The sequence below is a fragment of the Vipera berus genome, assembly GCF_964194415.1.
Source record: "Vipera berus genome assembly, chromosome: Z".
NCBI classification, from domain to species: Eukaryota; Metazoa; Chordata; class Lepidosauria; order Squamata; family Viperidae; genus Vipera; species Vipera berus.
The window spans coordinates 18,210,348-18,237,121 of NC_138205.1; the positions used below are offsets into that span (position 1 = coordinate 18,210,348).

Below are 26,774 nucleotides of genomic sequence, written 5' to 3' on the forward strand. Positions count from 1 at the left end.
CCCCCTTTTTTTCTCTCTTTCCTCCCTTCATCCCTTCAGTTGCCTTTTTTTAGGTTTCCTCCTTTGCCTCTTTCCCACCCCTCCCTCTTCCCCCACACATTTGCTTCCCCTCCTGCTCCCCATGTGAGATCACCTATTGTTACAATCCCTCTTCTCCCCCCCACCCAAAAAAATCCTCTCATTTGTTTCACCTTTGATATCCTTTGCCACCCTCCCCCATTTATTTTCCATCCCTCCTTTTCCTCTGCGGGCAGCAGCGAAGGAGGAAAATCCATGAGAATGAAAGGCAGGTAGCGGCGAGCCCAGCGGTAACACATCAACTTAAGGATGCGGGCAACACAGCCTCTTGGGCGCTGCGACCATTGTTCCTGCTGCCTCCTGCTCCATTCCATCAGTTCTGATGTCTGAAGCCTGTCCTCCCCCTGCTTTGCTGGGGCAGCCAATTTCTCTCCCCGTCCCCCTGCACCTGCGTCTTGAGACCCCTCCCAGCCTCCCTTCCCCTCCTTCCTGATCCATGATTCCAGACTATCCCTAAGATGCTAAGGCAAGGCCCTTTCCTTCTCCTGGCAGCGTCCATGTCGTATTTCAACCCGGAGAAAGCTTTGGCAGCGCCTTCGGAAAACGGTGAGTCTGGACAGGGGCAAGGGTTTCTTGGGCATCCTTGCCAGCGGCCACCCCCTCATCCAGTTTGCTCATTTGCTGTTGCCTCTCGCCCAGCCATCTGTGGCCACCTGTTTGTGCAGCTAGGTGACTGCCTGGTGGACCTGATTCCCACCCCCTTCAGGGTGCCAAGTGGGGACAACCCTTGGATCAGGGGCTTCTTTCCAGACTAGGTGGGGAGGGGCACCTGGGTTATAAATGCAGTTCTCCAGAGACAGCTGGGATTCCTATACAGAGCAAATACATCAACCCTGGGATTTTGCCAGATGCCTTAAAGCAGCGGTGGTGTTCCTTATCGTCTTCTCCTGACCCTCCACTGTTGTTAATGATAGTCGGCCCTGGAGAAAATTGAAGCCACTCCTTAAGGCAATCAAGGCAGGGCAGAAGTTATCTGGGAAAAGAGATATATTTTTGCACATGATCCCTGAAGAGGGGTCCAGAGTCATTCCATGGTAATGGAGGGCTAGGATAAATATTTCCTTGCAAAAAACAACAACAACAACAACGTGATGGAGGAAGGAATATCTGAGAGGTGGGTGTGAGATTTATGCCAGACAGGTCAGTGACATTCAGAAATGCCATCTGTGTTTGGTCTGACAGTGATCCATGGAAAGTGGGATGCACATAGGTGAAAAGGTATTATGTGGGGCTGACTGAGGGCTTTGTGTAAGGATGGAGTATGGCTGAGATAGAGAAGATGGTGAAAAACTTCATGACTGGAAGAAGAGATGAAGGAATGCCTAAAGACTATTTTGAAGAAGGATCAAATAGGAGATTAGGTGCAGAAATAAATTGATAGATGTGGGCTGATGGGAGGGTTAGAGAAACCATGAGTTCACTAGACATGGTGTTCAATGAGGCTTTGGCAGACCTGGGTTCAATCCACAGATGTTGATTCCCTCAGCCTTTTCAAATCTTAGCAAATCACTTAGAAGAAGCTGAGGCTTTATGAACCTTCCCCAATCTGATACCTTCTATTTCCCCTAATGAACTTGGATGATACTTTTGTGGTATCATCACATTCTCAGACTGTGTAAAATAGGTGCAGTGAAGACTATCTTGATAGGTTGTTGGTGGTATATATACAATAATTAGGAAAACAATTGTCTGGCTACTGTCCCAAACAAATATGGTTCACTTAATGGATTTTTGGTCTGATCCACTGGTCCCTTACTTTCTCTGATACAGGAATCAACTCAAATATTAATACCCAGGAACATTAGTTTTCAAATATTTGTAGTCTAATCATTACCAAATATTGGTAATCTAATCATGCCTCAAAAACTCCAGAATGTTGAGCTATGATTGGATTATTAAAGGATTGTGACATTGCCAGTTGCTCCATTCTAAGAGATTGCAGCATGTTTACTGTTGCAACAAGCTGGAAAGATATTAGTTGTCAATGGCTTACTTGCTCTGATGTCAGAAAGGGCAGGCAGCAGTGGGCCAAGAATTAAGGATGGCAGAGTAGGTTTTGCCTCTGATCTTGTCTTCAAGAAGTAAAGGCTGATGATTCCCTCAGCCTTTTCAAATCTTAGCAAATCACTTAGATTAAGAAGCTGAGGCTTTATGAACCTTCCCCAATCTGATACCTTCTATTTCCCCTAATTTCCAGCCAGCAGACTCTTGAGGGTTGATGCCCATGTGTCTGTCCCATGAATGTTTGAAATGGTGGGATAGACAACAGCTCTGCTTCACTAGTGAATATTTCTTGTGACTAACTGCCAATCTTTCACATAAGCAATAACAGGAGACCTGTAGCCTGCTCCATTGTCCTACAACAGGCATGTCCAAAGTCCGGCCCGGGGGCCATTTGCGGCCCGGGGGGCGGTTTAATACGGCCCTCTAACAGCCCTCCCTGCTCTGTGTAAATGCGGCCCTCCCTTCTGATTGAGGGCGGCAAGCAGAAGACTGTCTGCCACAGGAGGGAGGGCGGTGAGAGGGCCGCATCGGAAGCCCGATCCTGACGTCACCGCCCAAACTTGGAAGACGAGCGTAGGACAAGCGAGTTTGGAGTTGGAGAAGGCAAGCGAGGGAAGTAGGTCGGGTCATTGCTGGAGGCTCTTCAGCAGCCTCAAGGCGAGGCAAGGGGTGGGGGGTCCTTTCCACCAACATCTATCAGCCCATTTCTTCTGCGAAAGACTGGAGGGGCTGACCGGGCGAGGGAGCCGGCGCGCGGGGGGCGCAAGGCTCCTGCACGGAAAGCTGGCTGTGGCGTTCTTTAGGGGAAAGGCGGCGGGGGGAGGGGGCTTACAGAAATTGGGGAGAGCTGCTTTTTGGTTTCAAGAGAGGGGCCGCCCGCATTGGCGGAGGGGCGTGGCGCCTCTGGGCACATGCAGAATGCCTTCCAGTCGTGGCCCAGGTAAGCCGCGGCTCCGCTGGGCGGGGCAGGAGCGCCCCTCCTTCCCAGCGAGGCGCTGAGCCCGGTGCGGGCAGCGGAGGCTACCGGGGTACGGCTAGCGGGTTGGGGCGTGCGACGCTGGTTCTTTCCTCCTTGGCAGGGAGGAAGGTGAGGCAGCGGCGGGGCAGGCCTGGCCCGGGAGAATCAGGGTGCGCTTTCTTCGCCGCCGGAGTTGCCCCGGCTCCGAAGCCCTCTGGCTCCCCTGGGTGAAGGCGACGTCCGGGGAAGGGCGGGGGGCTGCTGCGTGCTTTGGAGGGGAGGGAGGATGCACCTCCAGACGGCCGTGCTTAGGGGGCCTCCTGGGAGCGACACCCCCCCCACACACACACATATGCCCAAGGGTATTTTCATGCAAGAATTTTGTACCTGTTCGAAAACAGCTCTGAATTTTGAGGTTGTTATAATGTTTGGAAAAATGTTCGGCCCTTCAGCATGTTCACTTCATCCAATCTGGCCCTCTTTGAAAAAAGTTTGGACACCCCTGTCCTACAAGGAACAAGGTGAATTCTCATTTCTGGCATAACTTTGTCCATGCATGATGGAAAATCCAATGTTAGCAGCCAGACACCTCCGGTAATAGTATTAGAATATTAATCTTACTTCAATCGATAAAAAAATATATGCTTAGGGCCAGATCATGGCATAGAAGATGGTCTCTAGAAATGTAAATGTGTGCCTAATTTTAGTACCATCTGATTAAATTGTCGTTTCTGCTTCCAAATATATCTCAGCTTCCTGGGAATGAGAGGATGACATTTCCCAAGGGAAAAAAAATAGAATTCTATAGACTCCTTCAGGGCGAAGGCAGGATAATGAAGCAGTTTCTAATGACACGTTTCTAATGTTTTCATAATGCTGTGGCAAAATTTGAAAATCTCATGAACGCAACTTGAAATTGGTGCTTTCTGTTTGCGTCATTTGACAGACGGACGGTGAGTGGTTAGAATAGGATGGATAGAGCAAAGGGGGAAAGAGACAAAAGAATACAGAGAGAGCGCATGAAAATTGATCAGTGAGAAAGCTGTCAGAATGATGGAGCAAAGGTTGTCGTCCACCTGGTTACAAGATTCAACCTTTAAAAAATGATTTTGGATCTTAAAAGAGATGACTCACTGTGCTAAAGTAGGAAGTGTTTGTGTAGCACCGAGAGTACCATCTTTATTACCTCAGAACAGTGGTGGCGAACCTATGGCACGCGTGCCAGAGGCGGCACTCAAAGCCCTGTCTGTGGGCACGCTCGCCATACCCCGGAGATGGCAACTGTCCCTCTTCAAGCAGCCATCCACTAACTTGCTGAGGTCCCACATGGCCGGAGCATCCTGGCACGGCTGATTTCCCTCCCCCCTCGTCCGGTCCCTCCTGGCCTCACATGCTCTCCTTTTCCTGAGCACGACCCACTGCATCGCCTCCTCAGTTGTCGGCCGGCCATCCAGCTCAGAGGCGGCTGCTGACAGACACTGTCGGCCCCCATGCACTTGCTGGCCTTTGTGTGCGGGGGCTGATGGTGTCAGGCAGCAGCCACCCCTGCCCTTGCCTTGCCCCATGGCAATGGCACCCCTGCCCAGCCTCACCTCACTCTGCAGGACGAGCTTCCTGCCTACCGCCCCACCTGCCAGAGACCGCCTGGATCTCCTCCATCCCTGCCCACCCCCCACAGGCGTCCCTCCCCACGAGCAACAGAGGTGACCACACCCACTTTGGCCACACCCACCCAATCTGCCATGACCACCACAGCCACACCCACCTAGTGGGTCACGCCCACCTGGCACCCGGCGATAAATAAGTGGGCTTTGGGTTGCAGTTTGGGCACTCGGTCTCTAAAAGGTTCACCATCACTGCCTCAGAATGTCTCCAAGGGTGGATTTGAACTTCTGGGAAAATGAAGATGGTGGTGGGTTTTACAGCCACCAAGCTCAGAGTTTCTCTGCTGCTCTAAGCATCTCCCTCTGTTGTGTACCATGGGCTAGTACATGTCCATGAAGAGGTAGGGACAAAGTTGAGGCATTCAACTTGGCACTCAGGAACAAAGCAATGAGTGAAATACAGGCAGTCCTCGACTTAACAGTTCATTTAGTGACGATTCAAGTTACAGCAGCACTGAAAAAAGTTACAACCATTGCAGCATCCCCATGGTCACATGATCAAAATTCAGACACTTGACAACCAACTCATAATTTATGACGGTTGCAGTGTCCCGTGATCACCTTTTGTGACCTTCTGACAAGCAAAGTCAATGGAAAAGCCATTGGGACAACCGTGTTACTTAAACAGCCCTATGAAGAATCGTATTGGTGGAACTCCTGAGGAGATAGGACCATCAGCACTGCCTTCCTCCCAGGGTTTGGGGAACGGAAGGCCATCACGGCAGTAAGCAATGTTTGGGTCCATAATGGCAACGAGCACCATCTTCTGTCATGACTGCCCATGACATAGTAACTTAAGGAAAGCAGAGCTGGGAATTTAAGCCTTCATATCCCTGTCTTCCGATATTTAACAGGTGCTAGCCTGACTTTTGCTACCTGAGACAATCTCCTTCCATTGTCTAGCAACAGGGTCAGCCTTGGGGTGGAAGGACCTTGTGGCTGAAACAGAAAATAAAAAGAGTATGTTGGTTAGAACATATATGCTAGCTAGCTCTTTGAGAAAAGGAAGGAAAGAAGTACTTGTGGGAACTTGTGGAAGTATGGAGTTAGGACAAGATTGTGTCATCATCATCATCATCATCATCATCATCATCATCATCATCATTTTACTGTACAGGTAGTCCTCAACGTACGACCACAATTGAGCCCAGAATTTATGTTGCCAAGCGAGAAATTTGTTAAGTGAGTTTTGTCCCATTTTACAACCTTTCTTGCCACATTTGTGAAGTGAATCACTGCAGTTGCTAAATTAGTAACATGGTTGTTAAGTTGGAATCTGGCTTCCTCCACTGACTTTGCTTGTCAGAAGTTCGCAAAAGGTGGTCACATGACCCCGGGGGACGCTGCAACCGTCATAAATATGGACCGGTTGTCAAGCATCCGAATGTAAATCACGTGACCATGGAGATGCTGCAATGGTCATCAGTGTGAAAAATGGTCATAAGTCACTTTTTTCACTGCTGTTGTAACTTCGAACGGTCACTAAATGAACTGTTGTAAGTTGAAGACTACCTGTATAGCTTGCTTTTCTGCCTTTCTGCAAGATAACACGAACCTGGAACCATAACCACAGAAATATAATTAATTCAACGGAAAAAAAATCGCTCTTCTTCCTTAACATTTGTCCTCCATCCTTTTATCAGTTTGTATCTCAGCTTCTTTGCAATGTATGGCAGTGAAAGTTGGACCATAAGAAAGGCTGAGTGCCAAAGAATTGAGGCCTTTGAACTATGGTGCTGGAGAAGACTCCTGCGAATCCCTTGGACTGCAAGGCAATCAAACCGGTCAGTCCTAGAGATCAACCCTGACTGCTCTTTAGAAGGCCAGATCCTGAATCTGAAACTCAAAGACTTTGGCCACCTAATGAGAAGGAAGGACTCACTGGAGAAGAGCCTAATGCTGGGAAAGGTTGAGGGCAATAGAAGAAGGGGACGACAGAGAATGAGGTGGCTGGATGGAGTCACTGAAGCAGTAGGCGTGAGCTTAAATGGACTCCAGAAGATGGTAGAGGACAGGAAGGCCTGGAGGAACATTGTCCGTGGGGTCGCGATGGGTCGGACATGACCGCAGCTAACAACAACAAATTTATTTATTTATTTATTATGGGACTTATATGCCGCCCTATCTCCCAGAGGACTCAGGGTGGCTAACAACAATAAAAAACCAACAGTACAAAAGTTAAGAAAAAAAATTAAATAACAGCCCCAAATATTAATTACACAGTTAAAAATTAAAACTTTTAAAAACCCATCATCAATCCAGGTCAGCCTGATGGAAAAGGAACGTCTTGAGGTCGCGGCGAAAGGACCGGAGGTCCGGGGCCATCCGAAGCTCATGGGGGAGTTGGTTCCACAGGGCTGGCGCTCCCACAGAGAAGGCCCTCCCCCTGGGGGTCGCCAGCCGACATTGTCTAGCCGACGGCACCCTGAGGAGGCCCTCTCTGTGTGAGCGCACTGGGCGATGGGAAGTCGTCCCCGGCAGCAGACGGTCCTGCAGATATCCCGGGCCTAAGCCATGTAGGGCTTTAAAGGTAAGTACCAGCACCTTAAATCTCAGCTTCTAATTCTGAAAAACAGGGGAAGTTCACTTACTAGTTCAGAACATTTTCGGTGGTCCTCATATGACCTTTTCTTTCCCGCCAGAGAAACAAAGCTAGGTCGAAATGCTGTATTAAGATATGTGTCCTATTTCGCGCTCTCTCTATTCTCTACAGATGGATTGTCTCAGGGCCGGGCTCCCCTGGCCCCTCCCTATGCTGTGGTTCTGATCTCCTGTTCAGGCTTGTTGGCCTTTATCTTCCTTCTCCTCACCTGCCTGTGCTGCAAGAGGGGTGATGTGGGTTTCAAGGTGAGTTAGATGGTGGAGACGGGAGGTGGGCATGATGTGTTTTTGAAACAAAGATCTTTTTTTTAAAAAAAAAAATGCCTTTGTCTACCCAATAGGAATTTGAGAACCCTGATGGAGAAGAATATTCTGGAGAGTATACACCACCCGCGGAGGAGACATCCTCCTCCCAGTCCATCCCAGATGTCTACATTCTGCCTCTTTCTGAGGTTTCACTCCCATCTTCCAATCAGCAGATGCCCAAAACAGGTAAATATTCTGAGGGAACCGGGTCATATTATTTTTCATATCGCCCTTGCAATATGAGGATTGGCAGCATTTGCTACAGTTTCTTGGGAGCATATAGTAGTGTGGTCCTAAGTCGCCCGTCTCAAATCTGATGTCCATTAGATGTGTCTCCAATACCCGAATCTTGAAATGATGGGAGCACCAGGTCGGGGAAGGCTGCGTTAGACCTTGGCGTCTTTATAATGAAAATACTATAAGCTTTGCATAAAAGTAGCAGAAGAGTAGAAATCCAGGGTTTTTTTTTTTCATAGGATGGGAATGTCTCTAGTAATTTATTAGTCGAGCGTTTGCTATGCCCTAACCTACGATTCTAGCTGACTTGGTTTTACCTTGTCTTTCTATTTTGGACGTTCACTGTCACTTTTGCATTTTCTTCCTGTTGTGGCACCTGCTGTTGCTTGTGTATAACTTCCCTTGTATTGTTTGTCTGTCATCTTTCTCTCTTGTCTTTCTGATCTCATTTACATGTACATTGTTGACTTTCCTGACCCACTGGCTTATGCAGTGATCCATCCTGATCTCTATATCTCCCTCAACTTCAAATCACTTTCATTTCTGGCAGCCCCAGGAATCCTGTCCCCAATCTGCTTTAGCTTTAACTGAGACCATCTTACGCTTTTTCATCTCATGAACACTTTCCCGCATCCATTTTCACATACAGATAGGCCTCGAGCTACGACCACAATTGAGCCCAACATTTTTGTTGCTAAGCAAGGCAGTTCTTAAGTGAGTTGTGCTCCATGCTACAACTTTTCTTGCCACAACTGTTAAATGAATTGCTGCAGTTGTTAAGCCAGCAACTGGGTTGTTAAGTGGATCTGGCTTCCCTATTGACTTTGATTGTCAGAGGGTTGCAAAAAGGGGATCACATAACCCTGGGACAGTGCAACTGTCATAAATATGAATCAGTTACCAAGCATCAAAATTTTGATCATGTGACCATAGGGATGCCCCAATGATTGTTAAGCATAAAGTACGTCACTTTTTCCAGTGCTGTTGTAACTTCAAACAGTCACTAAAGAAATGGTTGTATGTCAAGGACTATCTGTGATCTGTCTACAATGGCTTCTCGTAGATAGTCTGGAGAACATGTTCTAGCTTATCTCACAACACAGTTTTTTTGATCTAATAGTTTTGTGGCACAGGGAGAGTCAAAATGGAGCTAACTCTTAGCCTGTGTCCTCTGTGCAGCAACCTTGATTCCCATTATTGGAATGCCATTTTCCTCTTTCAGATTTAGTGAAACACTTGGGTCTAAGTAGACAACACCTCAGTTATCTGCAGGAGATTGGAAATGGCTGGTTTGGAAAAGTAAGTAAGAAAAATTCAGGCTTTTTGTGGATATGATTTAAGAATGAAATTCAGGCAACTGCTTTCACGCTCTGTAGCAAGAGTTGACTTGAATCCCATAAATAGGATAGGAACGCGCAACTTATTGGCTATATGATGAAAATCATTCATTTATTATGATTATTTCTAAACGACGTTATAAAAATAACCTTGAGAGGGGAAAAAAAACAACTTCCAGAATAGTTTTGCAACAAAAGAACAAGATGCAAGGGCCTTTTACACAGGTGTGGAGTAACATTCTAACAATCAGTTAAAAACCAGGAGCCAAATAAAGAAAAAAAGCTCAACCATTAATTGCGAATTGCAAAATTTGATGCAGAAAGTAATTAAATATTAGGTCACAAAAAATATCCTACAAGGAGCAAGAATTTCTTTCATTGTTAGTGAGAGTACTAGGCAACTTTTCTTTTTGACAAAGGAACCATAATTTCAAAGACTTTGTGTCCAGCTTTTACTTGACAAGGCTTCTCCCAGTACACCCAGTGACGCAATGGGGGAATGCAGGGCTTTTTTTGTCATAGAACGCTCAGAACGGAGTTCTGGCACCTTTTTTGGATGGAACCTTGTAGGGTAGGCAAGGAGGGTTGTATGACATGTGTGAGTTCCGGCACCTTTTTCTTTTACAAAAAAAGCACTGGGGGAATGTAAATTGAGGTTTTGGATGGGAGATTGGGCCTTCCAAAGTTGTTCACACAGTTTTTGCAGATTTGAACAGTCAAAGGAGAAGAGTAAGAAACTAAAAATTCATCCATTGACTTTGTTCTAGGGCCATTTTATTTTATAAAAATTAGAAAAACTCTACTTTCCCAAATCTTAATTTTATTTATTCAATTCCTATAGCCACCCATCTCAATCGGTGACTCTGGATGGCTTACAATTCCAAACGTATAAAAACAATTAACACAAGAAACAAACATTTTAAAAACAGTGCAAAACATTCATATTGCTCAGGGGGAAAAAATTACCTATTCAAAAATATGTTGGGCCTGAATATTTTCAGGCATTCTTAAGCTGTTTCTCCTTTGCCTCCTTGTGTCTTCCTTTATTGCATCCCTTATAATAAAAGTAATCTTTCAGCCGCCCAGGTGCCAAGCTGTTTAGAGTTGTATAGATAATTAAATTGTACCTGGAAATCAATTGGCCATCAGTGAGTTCATTAATGACTTTAATGACTAATGAGATATGATTTACACAGCCAGTTCAAGTTAATAACCAGGCACCAGTAGTTCATAGTGGTTTCTCTTTCATAGTTTCCCCCCCCTCTTTCCTAGGTTATTCTGGGTGAAATATTCTCAGATTTCACCCCTGCACAGGTGGTGGTAAAGGAGCTGCGTGTTAGTGCTGGACCATTGGAGCAGAGGAAGTTCTTGTCAGAGGCCCAGCCTTATCGGTAAGTAGCAGAAGCTGATATGAGGGTGAAAACTGAGTAAGGAATCTCCATATAAAATACAGATAGTCCCCGATTTACGACCACAATTGAGTCCCAAATGTATGTTGCTAAGTGAGACATTTGTTAAGTTTTGCTTCACTTTATGACCTTTCTAGCCACAGTTGTTAAGTGAGTCACTGCAGTTGTTAAGCTAGTAACAAGTGAATTGTTAAGTGAATCTGGCTTCCCCATTGACTTCTCTAAGCAGAGCTCTGTCACGGCTCAGAAATCTCTTTTCTGGCTATTAGAGGTGTTGGAATTTGGGGATGCTCCAATGAGCTGCTAGCAAGTCATTGCTTATAACAGAGAACACGGAGGAATTGTCCAAAAATAGAAGCAGGGATTTCCCTATGTGTGCTATGATTCACTGAGATTCTTGTCCAGTCATTCAGAAATACTTTTTTTTCTCCTCCTTTTTCTGTATTTCTCTCTCCATGTCTCTATCTTGCCTTTAAGAAGCCTCCAGCATCCAAACATACTACAGTGCCTCGGCTTATGCACAGAAACTATACCCTTCCTCCTGATCATGGAATTCTGCCAACTGGTGAGTCAACTGGAGCGTCACTGAAAATCAGATTTGGGAGTTACTGAAGTCCAAGTCCTATTCTCATGAATCTGGAATGCCCAGGGCTCCAGTGCTCTGAATCTAAAATAACCACAATATTGGCACTCTAGGACAGGGGTAGGCAACCTTGGCTCTTTTATGACTCATGGACTTCAACTCCCAGAATTCCTGAGCCAGCATAGCTGATTCCATGAGTCATAAAAGAGCCGAGGTTGCCTACCCCTGCTCTAGGATAATGTCTGTCTCCTTGTCAGTGTGGCACTAGCAACAACATTAATTTCCATAGCCATTCATTCAAAACTGCTTTGCCCAACTAGATATACCTGGGGTGCCTATCTTTCCTTGTAGGCAGCAGTCGTGTAGAATATTAATTTCATATTTTTCTTTAATTACATCTTACTTTTAAAACAGGGAGAAGCCTGCAATAACTGTAAGAAAATCACATCTTATACCGCCAATTTGCTACCTGATGCCCGTATCTGTGACCTGAAAATGGCAGGCCAAACTGTCAAACAGATTCCTAAGACCTTAAAGTTGGTGGGGTAGTTATCACATACCTTGTGTGGCTTCATTAATTTGAATAATGCAGGTCTGAGTGAGCCCAGTGCTTGCTATCTAACTTCCAAATGGGCTTTGTGATGTTATGTTGAAAGAAAAATCTTCAGGTCCAGTTCAAGACGGGAATAAATAAAATGGAGGCCGTTTGGAAAGAAAGTTCTTTGTTGAAGAACAGAACCAACAGCATGTGGTTCTGGGACAGCTGACAAAATGGAGTTGGGATAGGTGGGCTTTTATACCTTCTTTGGGCTTTGTATTTGAGGTTCTTCCTGTTCCTGTGGCTTGTACTTTGACCTGAGCTTGAATGTGCCCTTTTGGTATTCTAATAAAGGTAAAGGTAAAGGTTCCCCCGCACATGCGTGCTAGTCGTTTCCGACTCTAGGGGCCGGTGCTCATCTCCGTTTCAAAGCCGAAGAGCCAACGCTTGTCCGAGGACGTCTCCGTGGTCATGTGGCCGGCATGACTAGACGCCAAAGGCGCACGGAACGCTGTTACCTTCCCACCGTAGTGGACCCTATTTTTCTACTTGCATTTTTACGTGCTTTCGAACTGCTAGGTTGGCAGAAGCTGGGACGAGTAACAGGCACTCACTCTGTTACGCGGCAGTCAGGATTCAACCCGCCAAACTGCAGACCTTCTGATCAACAAGCTCATCATCTTAACCCACTGAGCCACCACGTCCCAGTATTCTAATGGTGGTGGGTTAATCCTATTATGTCCTAAAGGTCATGTCCTGCTTCTCTGGGGCTGTGGCTGAAGGCATTTTGCTTATGAATAGATGGCTTAGTCTTTCTGAATACAGTTATCAAATCTGCATTTCTACAGAGCTGGCTACTGCCTGGGGGAAGGAGACTGGAGGCTGGTTTCTGCCTAAGATTTTTCTATTATTCTTTTGGGGAAATATAATATTTTGCCCTTTTTTAATATCCCCCAAAATATTTCCTTTTCTAGGAGAATGGCTGCTGACTTCCAACAGTTCCAATCTACCTGGCACTTTTGTTGTCAGTTTAGAATGAGGGCAGGAAGTATAATATGGATAACGTGAGCTTTGAATGAGGATAAAGATATCTTGGATTCTTCAAAAATGTCTGGAGAATTTTCCTGGATCCCAGACAAGATTACTAGATTTGGAAACTTGGTCACTTTTTTCTTCTCTTTTGGTGTCCCCCCCTCCCCAACTCCAGGGAGATCTGAAACGTTACTTGCGAGCTCAACGCAAAGCAGATGGAATGACTCCTGATTTACTGACACGGGACCTCAGCACGTTGCAGCGGATGGCGTACGAAATCACGCTGGGAGTGCTACACTTGCATAAAAACAATTACATTCACAGGTAGGGATGACGGCTGGAAAGCTGAACTTTTGAAGCTGCGGGAAAGAAAGCGTGAACTAGGATGCGAAAGAAAGTGAGCAGATTGTGAGATTTAGAATTTCAGGTTCTCCCTGATTGAAGTTACTGCGGTGGCTTAAAATGGAGGTCGAAAATTTTTGGAGACTTCCAAGGGCAAAGGCACTTGATGATGGCACTGATCTGGGTAAAGGATGAATAAAGATGTGAACTTTCCTATGGGTAGAAACCTGCTTGGCCATTATCATGTTACATCACTATGGCTTTGTCTAAAAAAATATAACAGAAAAGGGGTAATGTAGGGGCTAGGATAATTAAAGCATTGATCAATTTTTTAAAATCAGAAATCAGAATCAAAAAATGAGAAGCCAAATGTTATAACAAAAATGTTTGGTAGTTTAAACATCAATAGTTGTTTGCTTGTGTATGGCCACTGCTCCCAAAGTACAAAGAATACAGTGAGGCTCTTGCCTGGGGGAAAACCTTGTGAGGTAAAATATATCACAGATGTCATGAAAAAAAATACTATGGAATTTCCTATACAGAATTCCAGCTTAAAAAAACAACAACATGTGTAGTGAGGTCTGTATGTGAGTATTCATCATTAAGCAGAAAGCTTGTTTGGATAGCCACTAATTTCTAAACAGGATTCTGAATGTTTTTTACTATAATCTGCTATGCTATGGCCCTCCTCCTCCTCTTCCTCCTCCTCCTCTTCCTCCTCCTCCTTTGGCAACTCCCAGAATGAAGTCCACAGCTCTTATAATTGCCAGGATAGAGAAACACTGTTCTTAATCAACTATACAAATCAGGATTTTTTGTATGTTGCTCAAATCCAATATTCTGCTTTGTTCATTTTGCAAGCCAGAATTTTTATACCCAAAACAGGTTTTCATTTACAATCCTGTCTGTAAAGAATGCATCAAGCAAAGAAGCGGGGCTTGTGTGATCACTTAAACAAAACATCCCTACTTTATTTTGTCCAGGGCTTGGGAACCTGAAGCCTTCCGTTATTATTGAGAAAAATAGTCCCAACATCCCTCACCACTGATTATGATGGTTGAGTTAACTGGGAACTCTATTTTAACAACGTAAGGAAGGCCAAGAAGATTCTGGTTAGAGAGCCAGTTTGGTTAGTGGTTAAGACATCAGGCTAGGAAGCAGGAGAGTGTGAGTTTTAGTCCGGCCTTGGGCATAAGGCTAGCTGGGTGACTTTGGGCCTGTCACCCTCTCTGAGCCCTAGGAAACCAGGCAATGGCAAACCACTACTGAAATCCTGCCAAAAAAAAACCCTGCAGGGACTAGTCCAGGAGTCAGTACTGACATAAAGGCACCAAAATAAATAAATAAATTCTAGTCAGTCAGCCAAAATCCTAGGAAGAGTTACGAAAATAAACAGATCATGTAGTATGATTCTGCAGAATTCTGATCCCAACCTTTTTAATCCTCGTTATTGTGGGGATAAAAAGGTGCCCTCTGAATTTTTGAAGGCAGCATGGGTTACCCTCCCCCTGCCAAAAAAACCTCCCCCGTAACAAAAAAAACCCAACTTTTATCCTCACTATGTATAATATAATATAAGAAAGGGTGAAAAATTAGAGTCTCTTTTCTCACCTGGCTCAAAGTCCTCTTGTCCTCCACAGTGACCTGGCACTTCGGAACTGCTTGCTGACCTCAGATCTCACCGTGAGGGTTGGGGATTATGGCCTGTCACACAACAACTACAAGGTATGGGGTGAAAGTACCACAAAGAATCTAAGATGGGTCTCCCAGGAGTCTTAGGCAAGGGATAGATGTGGCAATATATTCTTTGCAGAACATTTCCAATCCATTATGAAATTAAACTTCCCGTTCTTTTTTAAAGGAAATGAGCCATTTAATTTAGAGCAAATTACTATATAAGATTGCATGGGCCTTAGAGGGAACTCTGTACTGGACGAGAAGCCGAGCATCCAGGACCTATGAGATGTTGGGATGTTGAGTTGCCTACAACTCAGTGTCTACTTTGTGCTGTTTCTCATTTCTGTTTCATAGGAAGATTATTACATCACTCCGGACCGGCTCTGGATCCCTTTGCGTTGGGTTGCCCCAGAGCTGTTTGATGAGATGCATGGGAATGTCATTGTTGTAGATCAAACCAAGGAGAGCAATGTTTGGTGAGTCCTAGGATAACTCTTGGACTGAGGAAATTCAATTTGTATTCTCAAGCAGGGATACACAATCCAACTGGGCTAAAGCTGAAATAAACATTTCCAGGTCCACAAGGAAATGGTGCTCAGCATTTGCAAGCATTCATCCAGTGCAGGCATCCTCAGTAAGACACAATGATGCCACAATGATAACACATGCGCATTGATGTCAACTTGGTAGATTCAATATGCATACAAAATAAAAGGAAGAGATGAATGATAATGCAAATGATGAATAGGTAAACCTTGACTGACTTCATTTAGCAACCATTCAAAGTTGCAATGGCACTGAAAAAAGTGATTTACATCCGATCTCACACTTAAGACTATTGCAGGAGCCCCACAGTTAAGTGATCAAAATTCGGGCGCTTGGCAACCGGGATGTATTTACAGCAGTTGAAGAGTCCCCGGGTCATGTGATCTCCATTTGCGACCTTCCCAGCTGACCTCTGACTAGCAAAGTCAATGGGGGGATGGGGTGGGAAGCTTGACGATCACATGATTTATTTAACAACTGCAGTGATTCTCTTAACAACTGTGGCAAAAAAAGGGTTGTAAAATGGGCACGGCTCACTTAACCACTGCCTTGCTTAGTCATGGAAATTCTGATCCCAACTGTGGTTGTAAGTTGAGGACTATCTGTAAAAAAAAGGTAAAGGTTCCCCCGCACATGCGTGCTAGTCGTTTCCGACTCTAGGGGCCGGTGCTCATCTCCGTTTCAAAGCCGAAGAGCCAGCGCTTGTCCGAGGACGTCTCCGTGGTCATGTGGCCGGCATGACTAGACGCCAAAGGCGCACGGAGCGCTGTTACCTTCCCACCGGAGTGGTCCCTATTTGTCTACTTGCATTTTTACGTGCTTTCGAACTGCTAGGTTGGCAGAAGCTGGGACGAGTAACAGGCGCTCACTCTGTTACGCGGCACTCGGGATTCGACCCGCCAAACTGCCGACCTTCTGATCGACAAGTTCAGCGTCCTAACCCACTGAGCCACCGCGTCCCTTAGACTATCTGTATACAATGCAAATATATAAGTGATAGCATTTGTACTATATTGCACAGGTTTTATCATTTATCACCTGCACCCCCCGCTTGCCGAAATCCGTACATTGAACTAGTTATTTTGAGCCACCCCCTCACAATCCTCTTAGTGATGAATGCTTTTTTTTATTTAAGCAGGTGATTTTTCGCCTTCCCCTTTCTTTCCTCTTTTGTCACAAACAAACAAACAAACCAAAAACCAGAGTTTAGCAAGGAAAATCTTGTAAGTGGTTTGACTGCCATGTTCCTTTACTCTAAAGAAAACCTCTCCAATGTTGCTGGCCAAATGGACATGTCTGAAATTATATTATGGCTGCTCCTCAGAAATATTATGGCTGGGGGAGAGCAGTTGCCTATTTACCAGATGGCTGGTTTACCCTGCCAATCTTCTCAGTCTCAACCCCCAAGCTCTGGATTGCCCATAATCACAAGGGTCCCTTTTCTGGGGAGATGGCATTTGTCCAAAACCAAGGACTGTGTAGTGTTGCTAATCAAGATTATGGGGCGCGACGGGAATCCAGAGAGAGTCCTGGAAATGAAGATGATGTTAGAGGCTGGCGCTTTGCTTTGCAACATGCCAATTTTCTATTTTTTAATTAAAGCTGTTATTTTAATGTAACCACCCGGGAGACAAAGCTTGCCAAAAGAGGTTTGTGGACACACTGATGCCCTGAGGCACCAGCTATAAAGCCTGGTGCACATGAGATTTATTTTAGGCTGCTGTCCTTTACCAGACACCAGAAAAATATGCTGTTGTCAATTATGCTACTCCCACAGCTTAAATGCGCCTCAGCAACAAGGCTGGGGGTGGGTGGGTAATGTTATTCTTATAAATATAAAGCAGAAGATTTTCAATGCAGTGATGGGTAGATTCCCCTCCCTCCTCACCTGGCAGTGCGAAAATTAGCCACCAACAGAGTTCATAATGTGTGGCTGGAAGAGGATGGGACTTTGGAAATCTCTGGTAATGATGGCTTAGCTGGAAAGTTAGTTTTCCACAAGGATGCTAGATATACATTCCACACTCATATTTATAGTCAAGGTAAGCCTTGACGTCCAACTGACCATATGAAATTACAATGGCACTGAAAAACAGTGACTTACAACCGGCCCTCGCACTTAACAACCCTTGCAATGTCCCCATGATCACCTCAGAAATTGGGCCCTTGGCAACAAGCATGTATTTACAAGCATTGCAGTATCCCAGGGTCACCATTTGTGACCTTCCCAGAAGGCTTCAACAAACAATGAGGCAAGCTGGATTTGTTTAATGACCATGTGATTAATTTAACAATTGAGGTGATTCACTTAATGACTACAGCAAAAAAAAAGGTAGTAACATCGGGTGTGACTCACACACTGTACCTGTAAATACTGCATGATGAATGCAGTGCGGGCCACCAGCTGGCATGAGCCACAGCACCCAAAAATGTTCCACATACTGTACTACACAAAGAAGCTGCCTCTTCCTAATTAATCGAAGCGGTGAAAATACTTGACCACAAAAGAAACTGAATATCTGTCTTGCTTTCCTTTCAGACCTAAACTGTTGGCAGGATTTGATTCTTTTCCCCAGATTAAATTGATTGGATTGTTCCTGTACTTTTCTGAGAGAGAGCTACCGCTTTTTTCCAAGATTGTCAAACATGTATTTGAAAAGGAGGTGTACTGCTCTCCCTGAATATTAGTAGTCTGTGGAAATGAGACTCTCAGCATTTCCCAAACCGTATTTGAGGCATTCAAGATCTCTCTCTCTCTCACTCTCCCCCCCCTCTTTCTCTCTCTCCCTCCCCTGTTTCTCTCTCATCTCTCATCTATCTATCTATCTATCTATCTATCTATCTATCTATCTATCTATCTATCTATCTATCTATCTATCTATCTATCTATCTATCTATCTATCTATCATCTATCTATCTCTATCTTACTCTCTATATCTTTCTCTCTTTCTCTATATATATATATATATATATCGTGTGTCTCTCTATCTTCTATCATCCTCTCTCTCTCATCTCTCTCTCCTCCTCTGTGTCTGTCTGTCCCTTTCTATCATCTACATCTGTCTGTCTGTCTGTCTATCTATCATCTATCTATCTATCTATCTATCTATCTATCTATCTATCTATCTATCTATCTATCTATCTATCTCTATCTTCATCTCTCTGTCTTTCTGTCTCTCTGTCATGTGTGTGTCTCTCTCTAACATCTGTCTATCATCATCCTCTCATCTCTCTCTCTCCCTCTGTGTCTGTCTGTCCCTCTCTCTATCATCTATCTCTCTTTCTCATCTATCTCTCTGTCTGTCTGTCTGTCTGTCTGTCTATAGCTTTCTTCTCAATCAATGACTCTGGGCAACTTACAATTCAAAAAATGTGTATTACGATTAGGGCATGCCCACAACAGCCTCAAACAGCTGAGAGGAACTGGGGTAATCCCAGCCCTTGACTCATTATTACTCCCATTATAATCGATGTGTTATCATTTGTTCGCACAGCATTGTTTGTTCACATAGCAAGGAGGATTTTTCCCTCTGTCTTGATCTCCCTGTGTTCTTTGCAGGTCAATGGGGGTGACCATCTGGGAACTGTTTGAATTCGGCTCCCAGCCTTACCGGCATCTTTCCGATGAGGAGGTGCTGACTTTTGTCATCAAGGAGCAGCAGATGAAACTGGCCAAACCTCGCCTTAAGCTTCCTTACTCAGACTATTGGTGAGTTCTTCCTTGTCAGGCCAACAAATCCATCATCCACCTACTGGGATGCCATCAGCCCAAACTCCTTCTAGAGGCATCCAGTAGAAGCCACAATGACATCACAAATGCTGTTACGTCATTGTGCAAATGATGTGTGTACAGATAGTCCTTGAGTTGCAACTGGTCATTAAGTGACTGTTTGAAGTTATGATGGACCTCACCAAAAGGTCCTTTGAATCCAGTTCCAAGTTTTAGCAGCCAGGCCTTTCCCAGGGGTCATGTGACTGCATTTTGGGCCCTCAGCAACCGGCCCGCATTTACAGCTGTTTGTAGTATCCCTTGGTGACAAGATAATGATTTAGAATGGTTTTTGCCCCAGACTGGTGTTTACTTTTGGTTGCTCTCTATGGAGCATTTTTGCTGAAAAAACACTTGCTTAACAACCACAGATTCACTTAATGACTGCCACAAGAAAAGGTTGTAAAAATGGTCAGTCAGTTGGCGACCCAGTTTATCATTGTCATGATGTATGACTGTAATTGGCAGCATCCATTATGGTTGTCAGTCAAGGACTACCTGTCCCACAGGGGCTTTTTCAAAAGGCAACTGGATTTCTTTTCCTTGAAGACTTTCCGTTTCTCATCCAAGAACTGAGAACTGAAGAAGCTTCTTGGATGAGAAGTGAAATGTCTTCAAGAAAAAACAAAAGTCCAGTTGCCTTTTGGAAAAGCTCCTTTAGGACAACGGCCATGACCTGGATGACTAAGAATCTCCATAGACTTCAAGAGCTACACAATTTGCATCGTTTGTATCATGACAGCTTAGCAGACCACGGCTTCATTTGCCCCACCCCATCTTCCACCCTGCAGACGTCCCGGTCCCCTTCTTCTTTGACAGACATTTACTGAGGCTTCATGGACAGTTTGTGGTCTGGGATATTATCCTTAAACTTTATGATGCTTGCCTTAGCATTCTTATTTCTCCTAATGTTCTTCCATTCTCCCCTCTCTGTATTCCTCTGACTCTTCCTCTATCCATCCATTTCTCTCTCTGCACTGTCAGTCTGGCCAGGCTTCCTTCAGCTATGACCTTTCTTTCCATTTTTTTTCCTTTTCCTGTTCTTCCTAGCTCACGTTAGCTAATTGGTTGTCTGCAGCTTTCTATTTCTGTCAGCAATTGTCTGAGCTGCTAATCTGGGCTGAGGATTTCCTCTCAGATGTTTTAAATATTTTTCTAGTATTATTATTATTATTATTAATATCTCACCATAACATATGGTGCAATCCTATAAAAAAACAGGAAAGGAAAAATGCAGTGAAACAATATAAAAAAAGGATATTTTTTTATCAAAGAGTTTTAAAACAAAATTTTACAATACATATCCCCAAAACCCACCCACCCCAAACCACCCCCCTTCCCCCCCCACTTCCCAGAGCTGAATACAGGGTTATAGATATAATAATCATATTCTAACTAAAATTATCCATTATAAAATTAACCAAATTCTAATGTGCTTTAACTCCCCTTTAACATAGATACATTCAAATTATTAAAAACATAATAATAATAATAATAACTTAAACAAAAATATAATCAATACTAATACTAAAATTAATAACAATATCCCTCTAAAATCTACTCATAAGCTAAATGGAACTTTTTAGTCCCATATTTGTTCTGAATATAATCTATCCATCTTCTCCAAACTGAAATATATCTTTCTTGTGAATGATCCTTCAAATAAGCAGAAATCTTAGACATTTCTGCAAGATTCGATACTTTAAGTACCCATTCTTCTATAGTAGGCAAACTATCCTTCTTCCAGTATTGTCCCACCAGTAACCGTGCTGCTGTTATCAAATTCAACATCAGATTGGTTTCTTTAGTATCACAATCTACAACAATACCCAATAAAAACAATTGTAGAGAAAACTTTATCTTTCTCTTAAAAATCTTTTGAATGTTCCACCAAATTTTAATCCAAAAAGCTTTTATATTTCTATAAGTCCACCACATATGAAAGTAGGTGGCATCTAAACTACCACATCTCCAGCATTTAGACTGTAGGTTAGGATACATGTTAGGAAAAAAAAGGATTTTTTTTAAATAGGTGTTCCTTCTGTTGCAAATATTATTTTTTTAATAATAATAATAATAATAATAATAATAATAATAATAATAATAATAATAATAATTAATAATAATAATAATAATAATTAATAATAATGTTGGAAGGGACCTTGGAGGTCATCTAGTCCAACCCCCTGCTCAGGCAGGAAACCTTATACCATTTCAGGCAAATGGCTGTCCAGTCTCTTCTTAAAAACCTCCAGTGTTGGAGCATTCACCACCTCTGGAGGCAGGTTGTTCCACTGGTTAATTGTTCTAACTGTCAGGAAGTTTCTCCTTAGTTCTAGGTTGCAAATATTTTTTTTTTCATGACACAGAGACCTATTTTCATACGGATGGCACAAGAATATGCAGTGCTCGTGAAGAAGTCCCTAAGCAGAATCTGGGACTTAAATTTACAGGACTTATAGACTATCATAGTTAACCATATCTGAGTATCGTGTGACTCCCCAAATTTGAAATTTGACTTAAAATAAAAATACATAATAATTACAAATCAAAGCCAAGATTGTTCATTATAAAACCACCATATACACTGAGGGTCAAACATTCCAAAACTTTATTAAAAATCTTTATTCATCCAGAGGGATCGTCAAGGTTAGTGAAATTTTAAATCATGTCCTTCGTTTTAAAATTAAATATTTCAAATGAGTGAAAAGCAGCAAGACAGGGAAATAGTATAGTTTATGCAATTACAGATTGGACTACAATTGGACTGGGTTCAAGGCCATAAAAGGTCCTTGGGTGACTTTGCATCAATCACTTTCTCTCAACATAGCCTACCTCACAATGTTGTTGTGGAAAAAAATAGAGGATGGGGTGTGATATACAGTATCTCAAACTCCTGGAAGAAAAATCCTGAGATCTAAATTAGACAAATTAAATAAAAGTGTGATGCTTTCCATAAAAAAGAACTAAGTCATTTCGTAGCCTTTTCCCTTTCCGTGAAACTCTGTTTTGAATTGGAAATCTATCTACTCTCCCTTTGCATCCACGGAGCGCACCTGTTTCTTTTTTTTTCTTTTCTTTTTTTTTACAATTTTTTAAATTTTATTTCCGAAATTAAAATACAAAATAAAGAAAAGAAAAAGAAGAAACAACCATCAAACACTAATATTAAAAAAAATGTCTACAAAAAACAGGAAAGGAGGCTCCAATTGGAAGGGGAGTGGGGGGTGTTAAAAAACATTCCAGCTTGGAGTCCATTGGGGGAGGAAACACTTGAAGTCAATATTTCTGCCATTTCTAAAAGGTAGGCAGATGGTCTGGCAAGTTTCTTGTAAGCTGGTGATCAAAAATAAAGAAACCCACTTGACCCATTCTTGGAGCCATTCCAGTTGCTTGCATCTGACACATGGGGATTGAGGAATGTCATGCAACCTTGGTGGTGGATGGTGCCTAGAGGGGGCCCCCCCTGTTATCTTTTATCTTTGTTATTACTTGTTTCTCATCCCATTTTCATTGTATTTTCATTGTATCTTTTTTATACAGCTTTAAGAGTTTTACCCATCAACTGCCTAGAGTCCCTTAGATAGTGAGATCGGCAGTGCCTAAATGAGACACAGACAGACATTGTCAATCCAGAAAAATTGATTGAATAGAATAGAATAGAATAGAATAGAATAGAATAGAATAGAATAGAATAGAATAGAATAGAATAGAGTTGGAAGGGACCTTGGAGGTCTTCTAGTCCAGCCCCCTGCTCAAGCAGGAGAACCTATACCAGTGATGGCGAACCCTTTAGAGACTGAGTGCCCCAAACTGCAACCCAAAACCCATTTATGTATCATTGGGTGCCGGGTAGGAATGGCCTATTGGGTGGGCGTGGCCCATTGGGTGGGCGTGGCTGCGGTGGTAAGGGCAGACTGGGTGGGACTAAAAAGTTCAATCAATCAATTCCAACTTTGCAAGATCTTTTTTTTCCCGTGAGAAGTTGACATTGATTGATTGATTGAACCTTTTTTTTTTTTTGCACACGGCGGCGGAGGCCTAAATCGAAAAGGTTTTATAAAACCCAGCTGAAGGCGTAGGACTGGGGTGATGGCGCGCGTGCCCACAGAGAGGGCCCTGCGTGCCACCTGTGGCACGCATGCCATAAGTTCACCACCACGGACCTATACCATTTCAGACAAGTGACTGTTTACTCCAGGGGTAGGCAACCTTGGCTCTTTTATGACTCGTGGACTTCAACTCCCAGAATTCCTGAGCCAGGCTGGCTCAGGAATTCTGGGAGTTGAAGTCCACGAGTCATAAAAGAGCCAAGGTTGCCTACCTTTGGTCTAGTCTCTTCTTAAAAACCTCCACCCATAACTTCTGAAGGCAAGCTGTTCTACTGGTTAATTGTCCTCACTGTTAGGAAGTTTCTCCTTAATTCCAGGTTGCTTCTCTCTCTCTCTCTAGTAATGCACTGTGTGAATGAAACTCTTGTGCAGCACCTGAAAGTGTTGAATTGCAATATTCATCTTCTTGTGGTTTAGGGAAAATGGGCCACACGGTTTGAATTCTAGAATCATTGAGTGTAAGAGGGGAAAAGAGAACTTGAAGATCTAGTCCAACCATCTGCCTGGTGGGATAATATACGTTAGTGATGTCTACAGGTGAAAGTTCCTTTGGGCTTGGCACAGGGTTAGGGTTGCCCATAGAATGTGCGGAGATGCTGCAATGATGCTTATATCACTTTGATCTTCCTACCCTTTCTTCCCCCTACCCCCCACCTCACCCCCAAGGGTTGCGACTGACTTCAGCATCTCCACCAGATGCCCATCTGCTCTCTGTTTAGGTTGGGACATGCTCCTCTTAATAAGAGTAGATGGGCCAATGATTTAATGTCATATATAGTAGCTCTCCTATGTTAGATCAATTCTCCAAGATCTATAAATGGTCTGCATTTCCAGCTGTTCCACTCCTCACCCATTTTTCTCTCCTGATGTCACAGCCATTCTCCTTTCATTCTTGGGACTGAGCGTTCCCATCCTCTTGTACTCCTGAAAGACTTCAGAGTGGTGTTTTGATATGCTCTGCTTCATTATTTTTTTTACGGGTTGACTCTTTGTCCCTACTTTCTCTCGTTGTAGTAGTCCGTTTCTTTCTAATTTGGCATCTCTGTTTCTACCTTTGCTTTTTTTTCCTTTTGCTACTCTGTAAGGGTGTCTAATTCTTCCTCTTTTTCCAACTGTTCTTTTGCAACACTTTTTTTTTGCTTTGTTTTAAATGTTCCCAATCCCCACTGCCCACCCTTAGCTGTCCTTTCAGGCTATCTTCCCACAACTGTGTTTTTCCCCCCCTCCTATTTCTGCCTGTTTTTCCGACTGTTCCTCTATCCTCCCTCCAACCCTGCCCCACTGCAGGTACGAGGTGATGCAATCATGCTGGCTACCAGCTTTCCATCGCCCAACTATGGAAGAGCTGCACTTGCAGGTGAGCTACCTGTTGAATGAGCGCTCCAATGCTCAGGCAGAGGAGAGTTTCGAGTGGCGCTGGAGTGCCCTGAAACCCATGCGTTCCTCTTCCCCACCGCCGGCCTCCTCTTCTTCAGCACGCCATCACTGCCCATCAGAAGAGATCTCCGCCTACCCACTCCTGGACGGATTCCACGGTGGAGACATGGATGACATCCTGACTGTGACCGAAAGCAGTGGAGGGCTGAACTTTGAGTATATGTGGGAGAAGGCCCGGCTGGGGCGATGGAAGGGCCCTGCCTCAGCACCACCCGAATACCCCTCCAGCAATGGTGGGCTAGCTGTGCCTGTCAGCAACCCTTTCTATGAACAGGCAGGGCATCGTGGGCACAGTCTGGAGACGCCCAGTGTTGTGCCTGTCATCAGCGCCCGCAGCCCTTCCGTCAGCAGTGAATATTACATTCGCCTGGAGGACCACGGTAGTGGTGAGGGGCCAGTCTGTGCCCCCAGCCCTGGTTCAGCACCACAGCCCCTCTTTACCTCCAATTGGGATTGCCACAACACCCCCCTTCGGCCACCCGAACAATCCAATACTAACCCTTTCTTGCCTGGGGGCAGCGGTGAAAGCAATCCTTTTCGTGTAGATGGTGAGATCCAAGAGACGTCGCTGACAGAGACACCGACCACGGAGGGCGAAGCGTTCCTTGCAGAGTCCCTACTCACTGTGTATCGTGAGTTGGAGGATCAGCAGCGTAGCTGGGATGCTGAGATGATGGAAGAGCGAGGGGCCGGGGAGACGCTGGCTGGGGACCCCTCAGAGTTCCAGGGCTCACCTTCCTGGGAACAGGAACCTTCCCTGATGGAGGGCCACAGTTCCGGCAGCAGCACCGATGATGGCGGAAGCAGCATTGGAGGAGGGCGGCGCAAACTTCTGCCCTGTCCCCTGTGCACTCGGGCCCGTTGCACATGTGCTATCCCTCGAGGGGACGTGGTAAGCAGTTGGAGCAACCATGGCCCGCCTCTGAGGCGTCCTCACCGGGATAGCTACGGCACTGAGGACGACTCCTCCCTCAAAGTGGAGCGGGGCTCCTTATCTGACTGTTCTACCGTACCACCTAGGGACTGTGACGGAGATGCTGGGGAGCACAGCGAATTTTATGACCCACTCATGGGCACAGCTGTGAAGACCTATGAACTTCAAGATTACCCAAAGCAGAGAGGTGGGGGAAACATCCGTCCGCCTGGGTCACCCTTTCCAACTATGTCATCCGGGTGCTGCAATGTGATTGTCCCTGTAGAGATACCGCCATTATCTACTCTAGCTGAGACTAACGATGAGGAGACTATTGCAATCCTCCCAGAAGCTGTTGATGGATTTTCAGCTGGCCCTCCAACCCTGAGCCTTTCTCCAGCAGCGCCCGATCGACAGAGAGGAACCTTAGACTCCGTAGATTCCTTGGACATTCCTTCTAATACCAGCTCCTCAGATGTCTGCAGCCCAGCCTCCCACTACTCCTCTCCAGGGCAAAAATTTGGGGACAGTGGCTATGAAACAGAGAGCACCTTTTCACCCGAGTTCATATTTAAAGAGGAATCACCTCCCTCACCTTCCGGAGAAGAGGAAGAAACAGAAGCAGAGGATGATCCTGGCAAAGTCCCAGCAACGCCCATGTCTCAGTCCACCAGCGATCTCACGCTCTCAGTGAGCGAGGAAGGGACTGAGCTTGAAGAAGAGGTAGGCAGGAACTTGGGGCTTGCAATCCCTCACCGTGATTCTGCTTACTTCTCTGACGGGGAGGCTGAGTCCTCCGAGGCACCAGCGGCAACCAGAACCGAGGAGGAGAAGCCTTCAGAGAAGACAATCGTAGATGGAGGCTTTGTGGTTCAGGTGTGCAAAGAGCAGCTGTTGGTCACACTGCAAGAGAACGTCACACGGAATCTACTTTGCAGTCAGAAGGCGCCCAAATTGGGCTTTTCACCAATTGCCTCCTTGAAAGACCAAGCCATTGTCAAGCTTTGGAGGCTGGAGCCAGAAGAGACGCGGCGAACGGTGGAGGAGGGAGAGAAGGAGAAAGAAAGAGGAGGAGGAGGAGAAAAAGAAGGAGTAGGGAGAGGAGGAGGAGAAAAAGAAGGAGAAAGAGAGGAAGAAGAGAACGAGGGGAAAAGGCGCCTTGAGGAAACAGTGCATTTCCAGTGGTCAGAAAGTGTGGAAGATAAAGCAGAAGAAGAAGAAGAAGAAGAAG

The 26,774-nt window shown here is 44.7% G+C and overlaps 1 protein-coding gene across 1 annotated transcript in view; it reads left to right on the plus strand.

Annotated features, from left to right (window-relative positions):
* Positions 1-536: 536 nt before the first annotated feature.
* The window catches only part of LOC308678673 (serine/threonine-protein kinase LMTK3-like), a gene marked incomplete at both ends in the record, with an annotated part of 40,242 nt that continues 14,004 nt past the window's right edge, over positions 537-26,774 (plus strand). The window contains 11 exons of the mRNA XM_081345903.1: positions 537-624; positions 7,418-7,551; positions 7,647-7,797; positions 9,071-9,147; positions 10,458-10,576; positions 11,072-11,159; positions 12,923-13,071; positions 14,730-14,814; positions 15,121-15,242; positions 18,872-19,021; positions 24,481-26,767. Of these exons, the coding sequence (XP_081202029.1) occupies positions 537-624; positions 7,418-7,551; positions 7,647-7,797; positions 9,071-9,147; positions 10,458-10,576; positions 11,072-11,159; positions 12,923-13,071; positions 14,730-14,814; positions 15,121-15,242; positions 18,872-19,021; positions 24,481-26,767 (3,450 nt within the window). The remainder of the gene's footprint in view (positions 625-7,417; positions 7,552-7,646; positions 7,798-9,070; positions 9,148-10,457; positions 10,577-11,071; positions 11,160-12,922; positions 13,072-14,729; positions 14,815-15,120; positions 15,243-18,871; positions 19,022-24,480; positions 26,768-26,774) is intronic.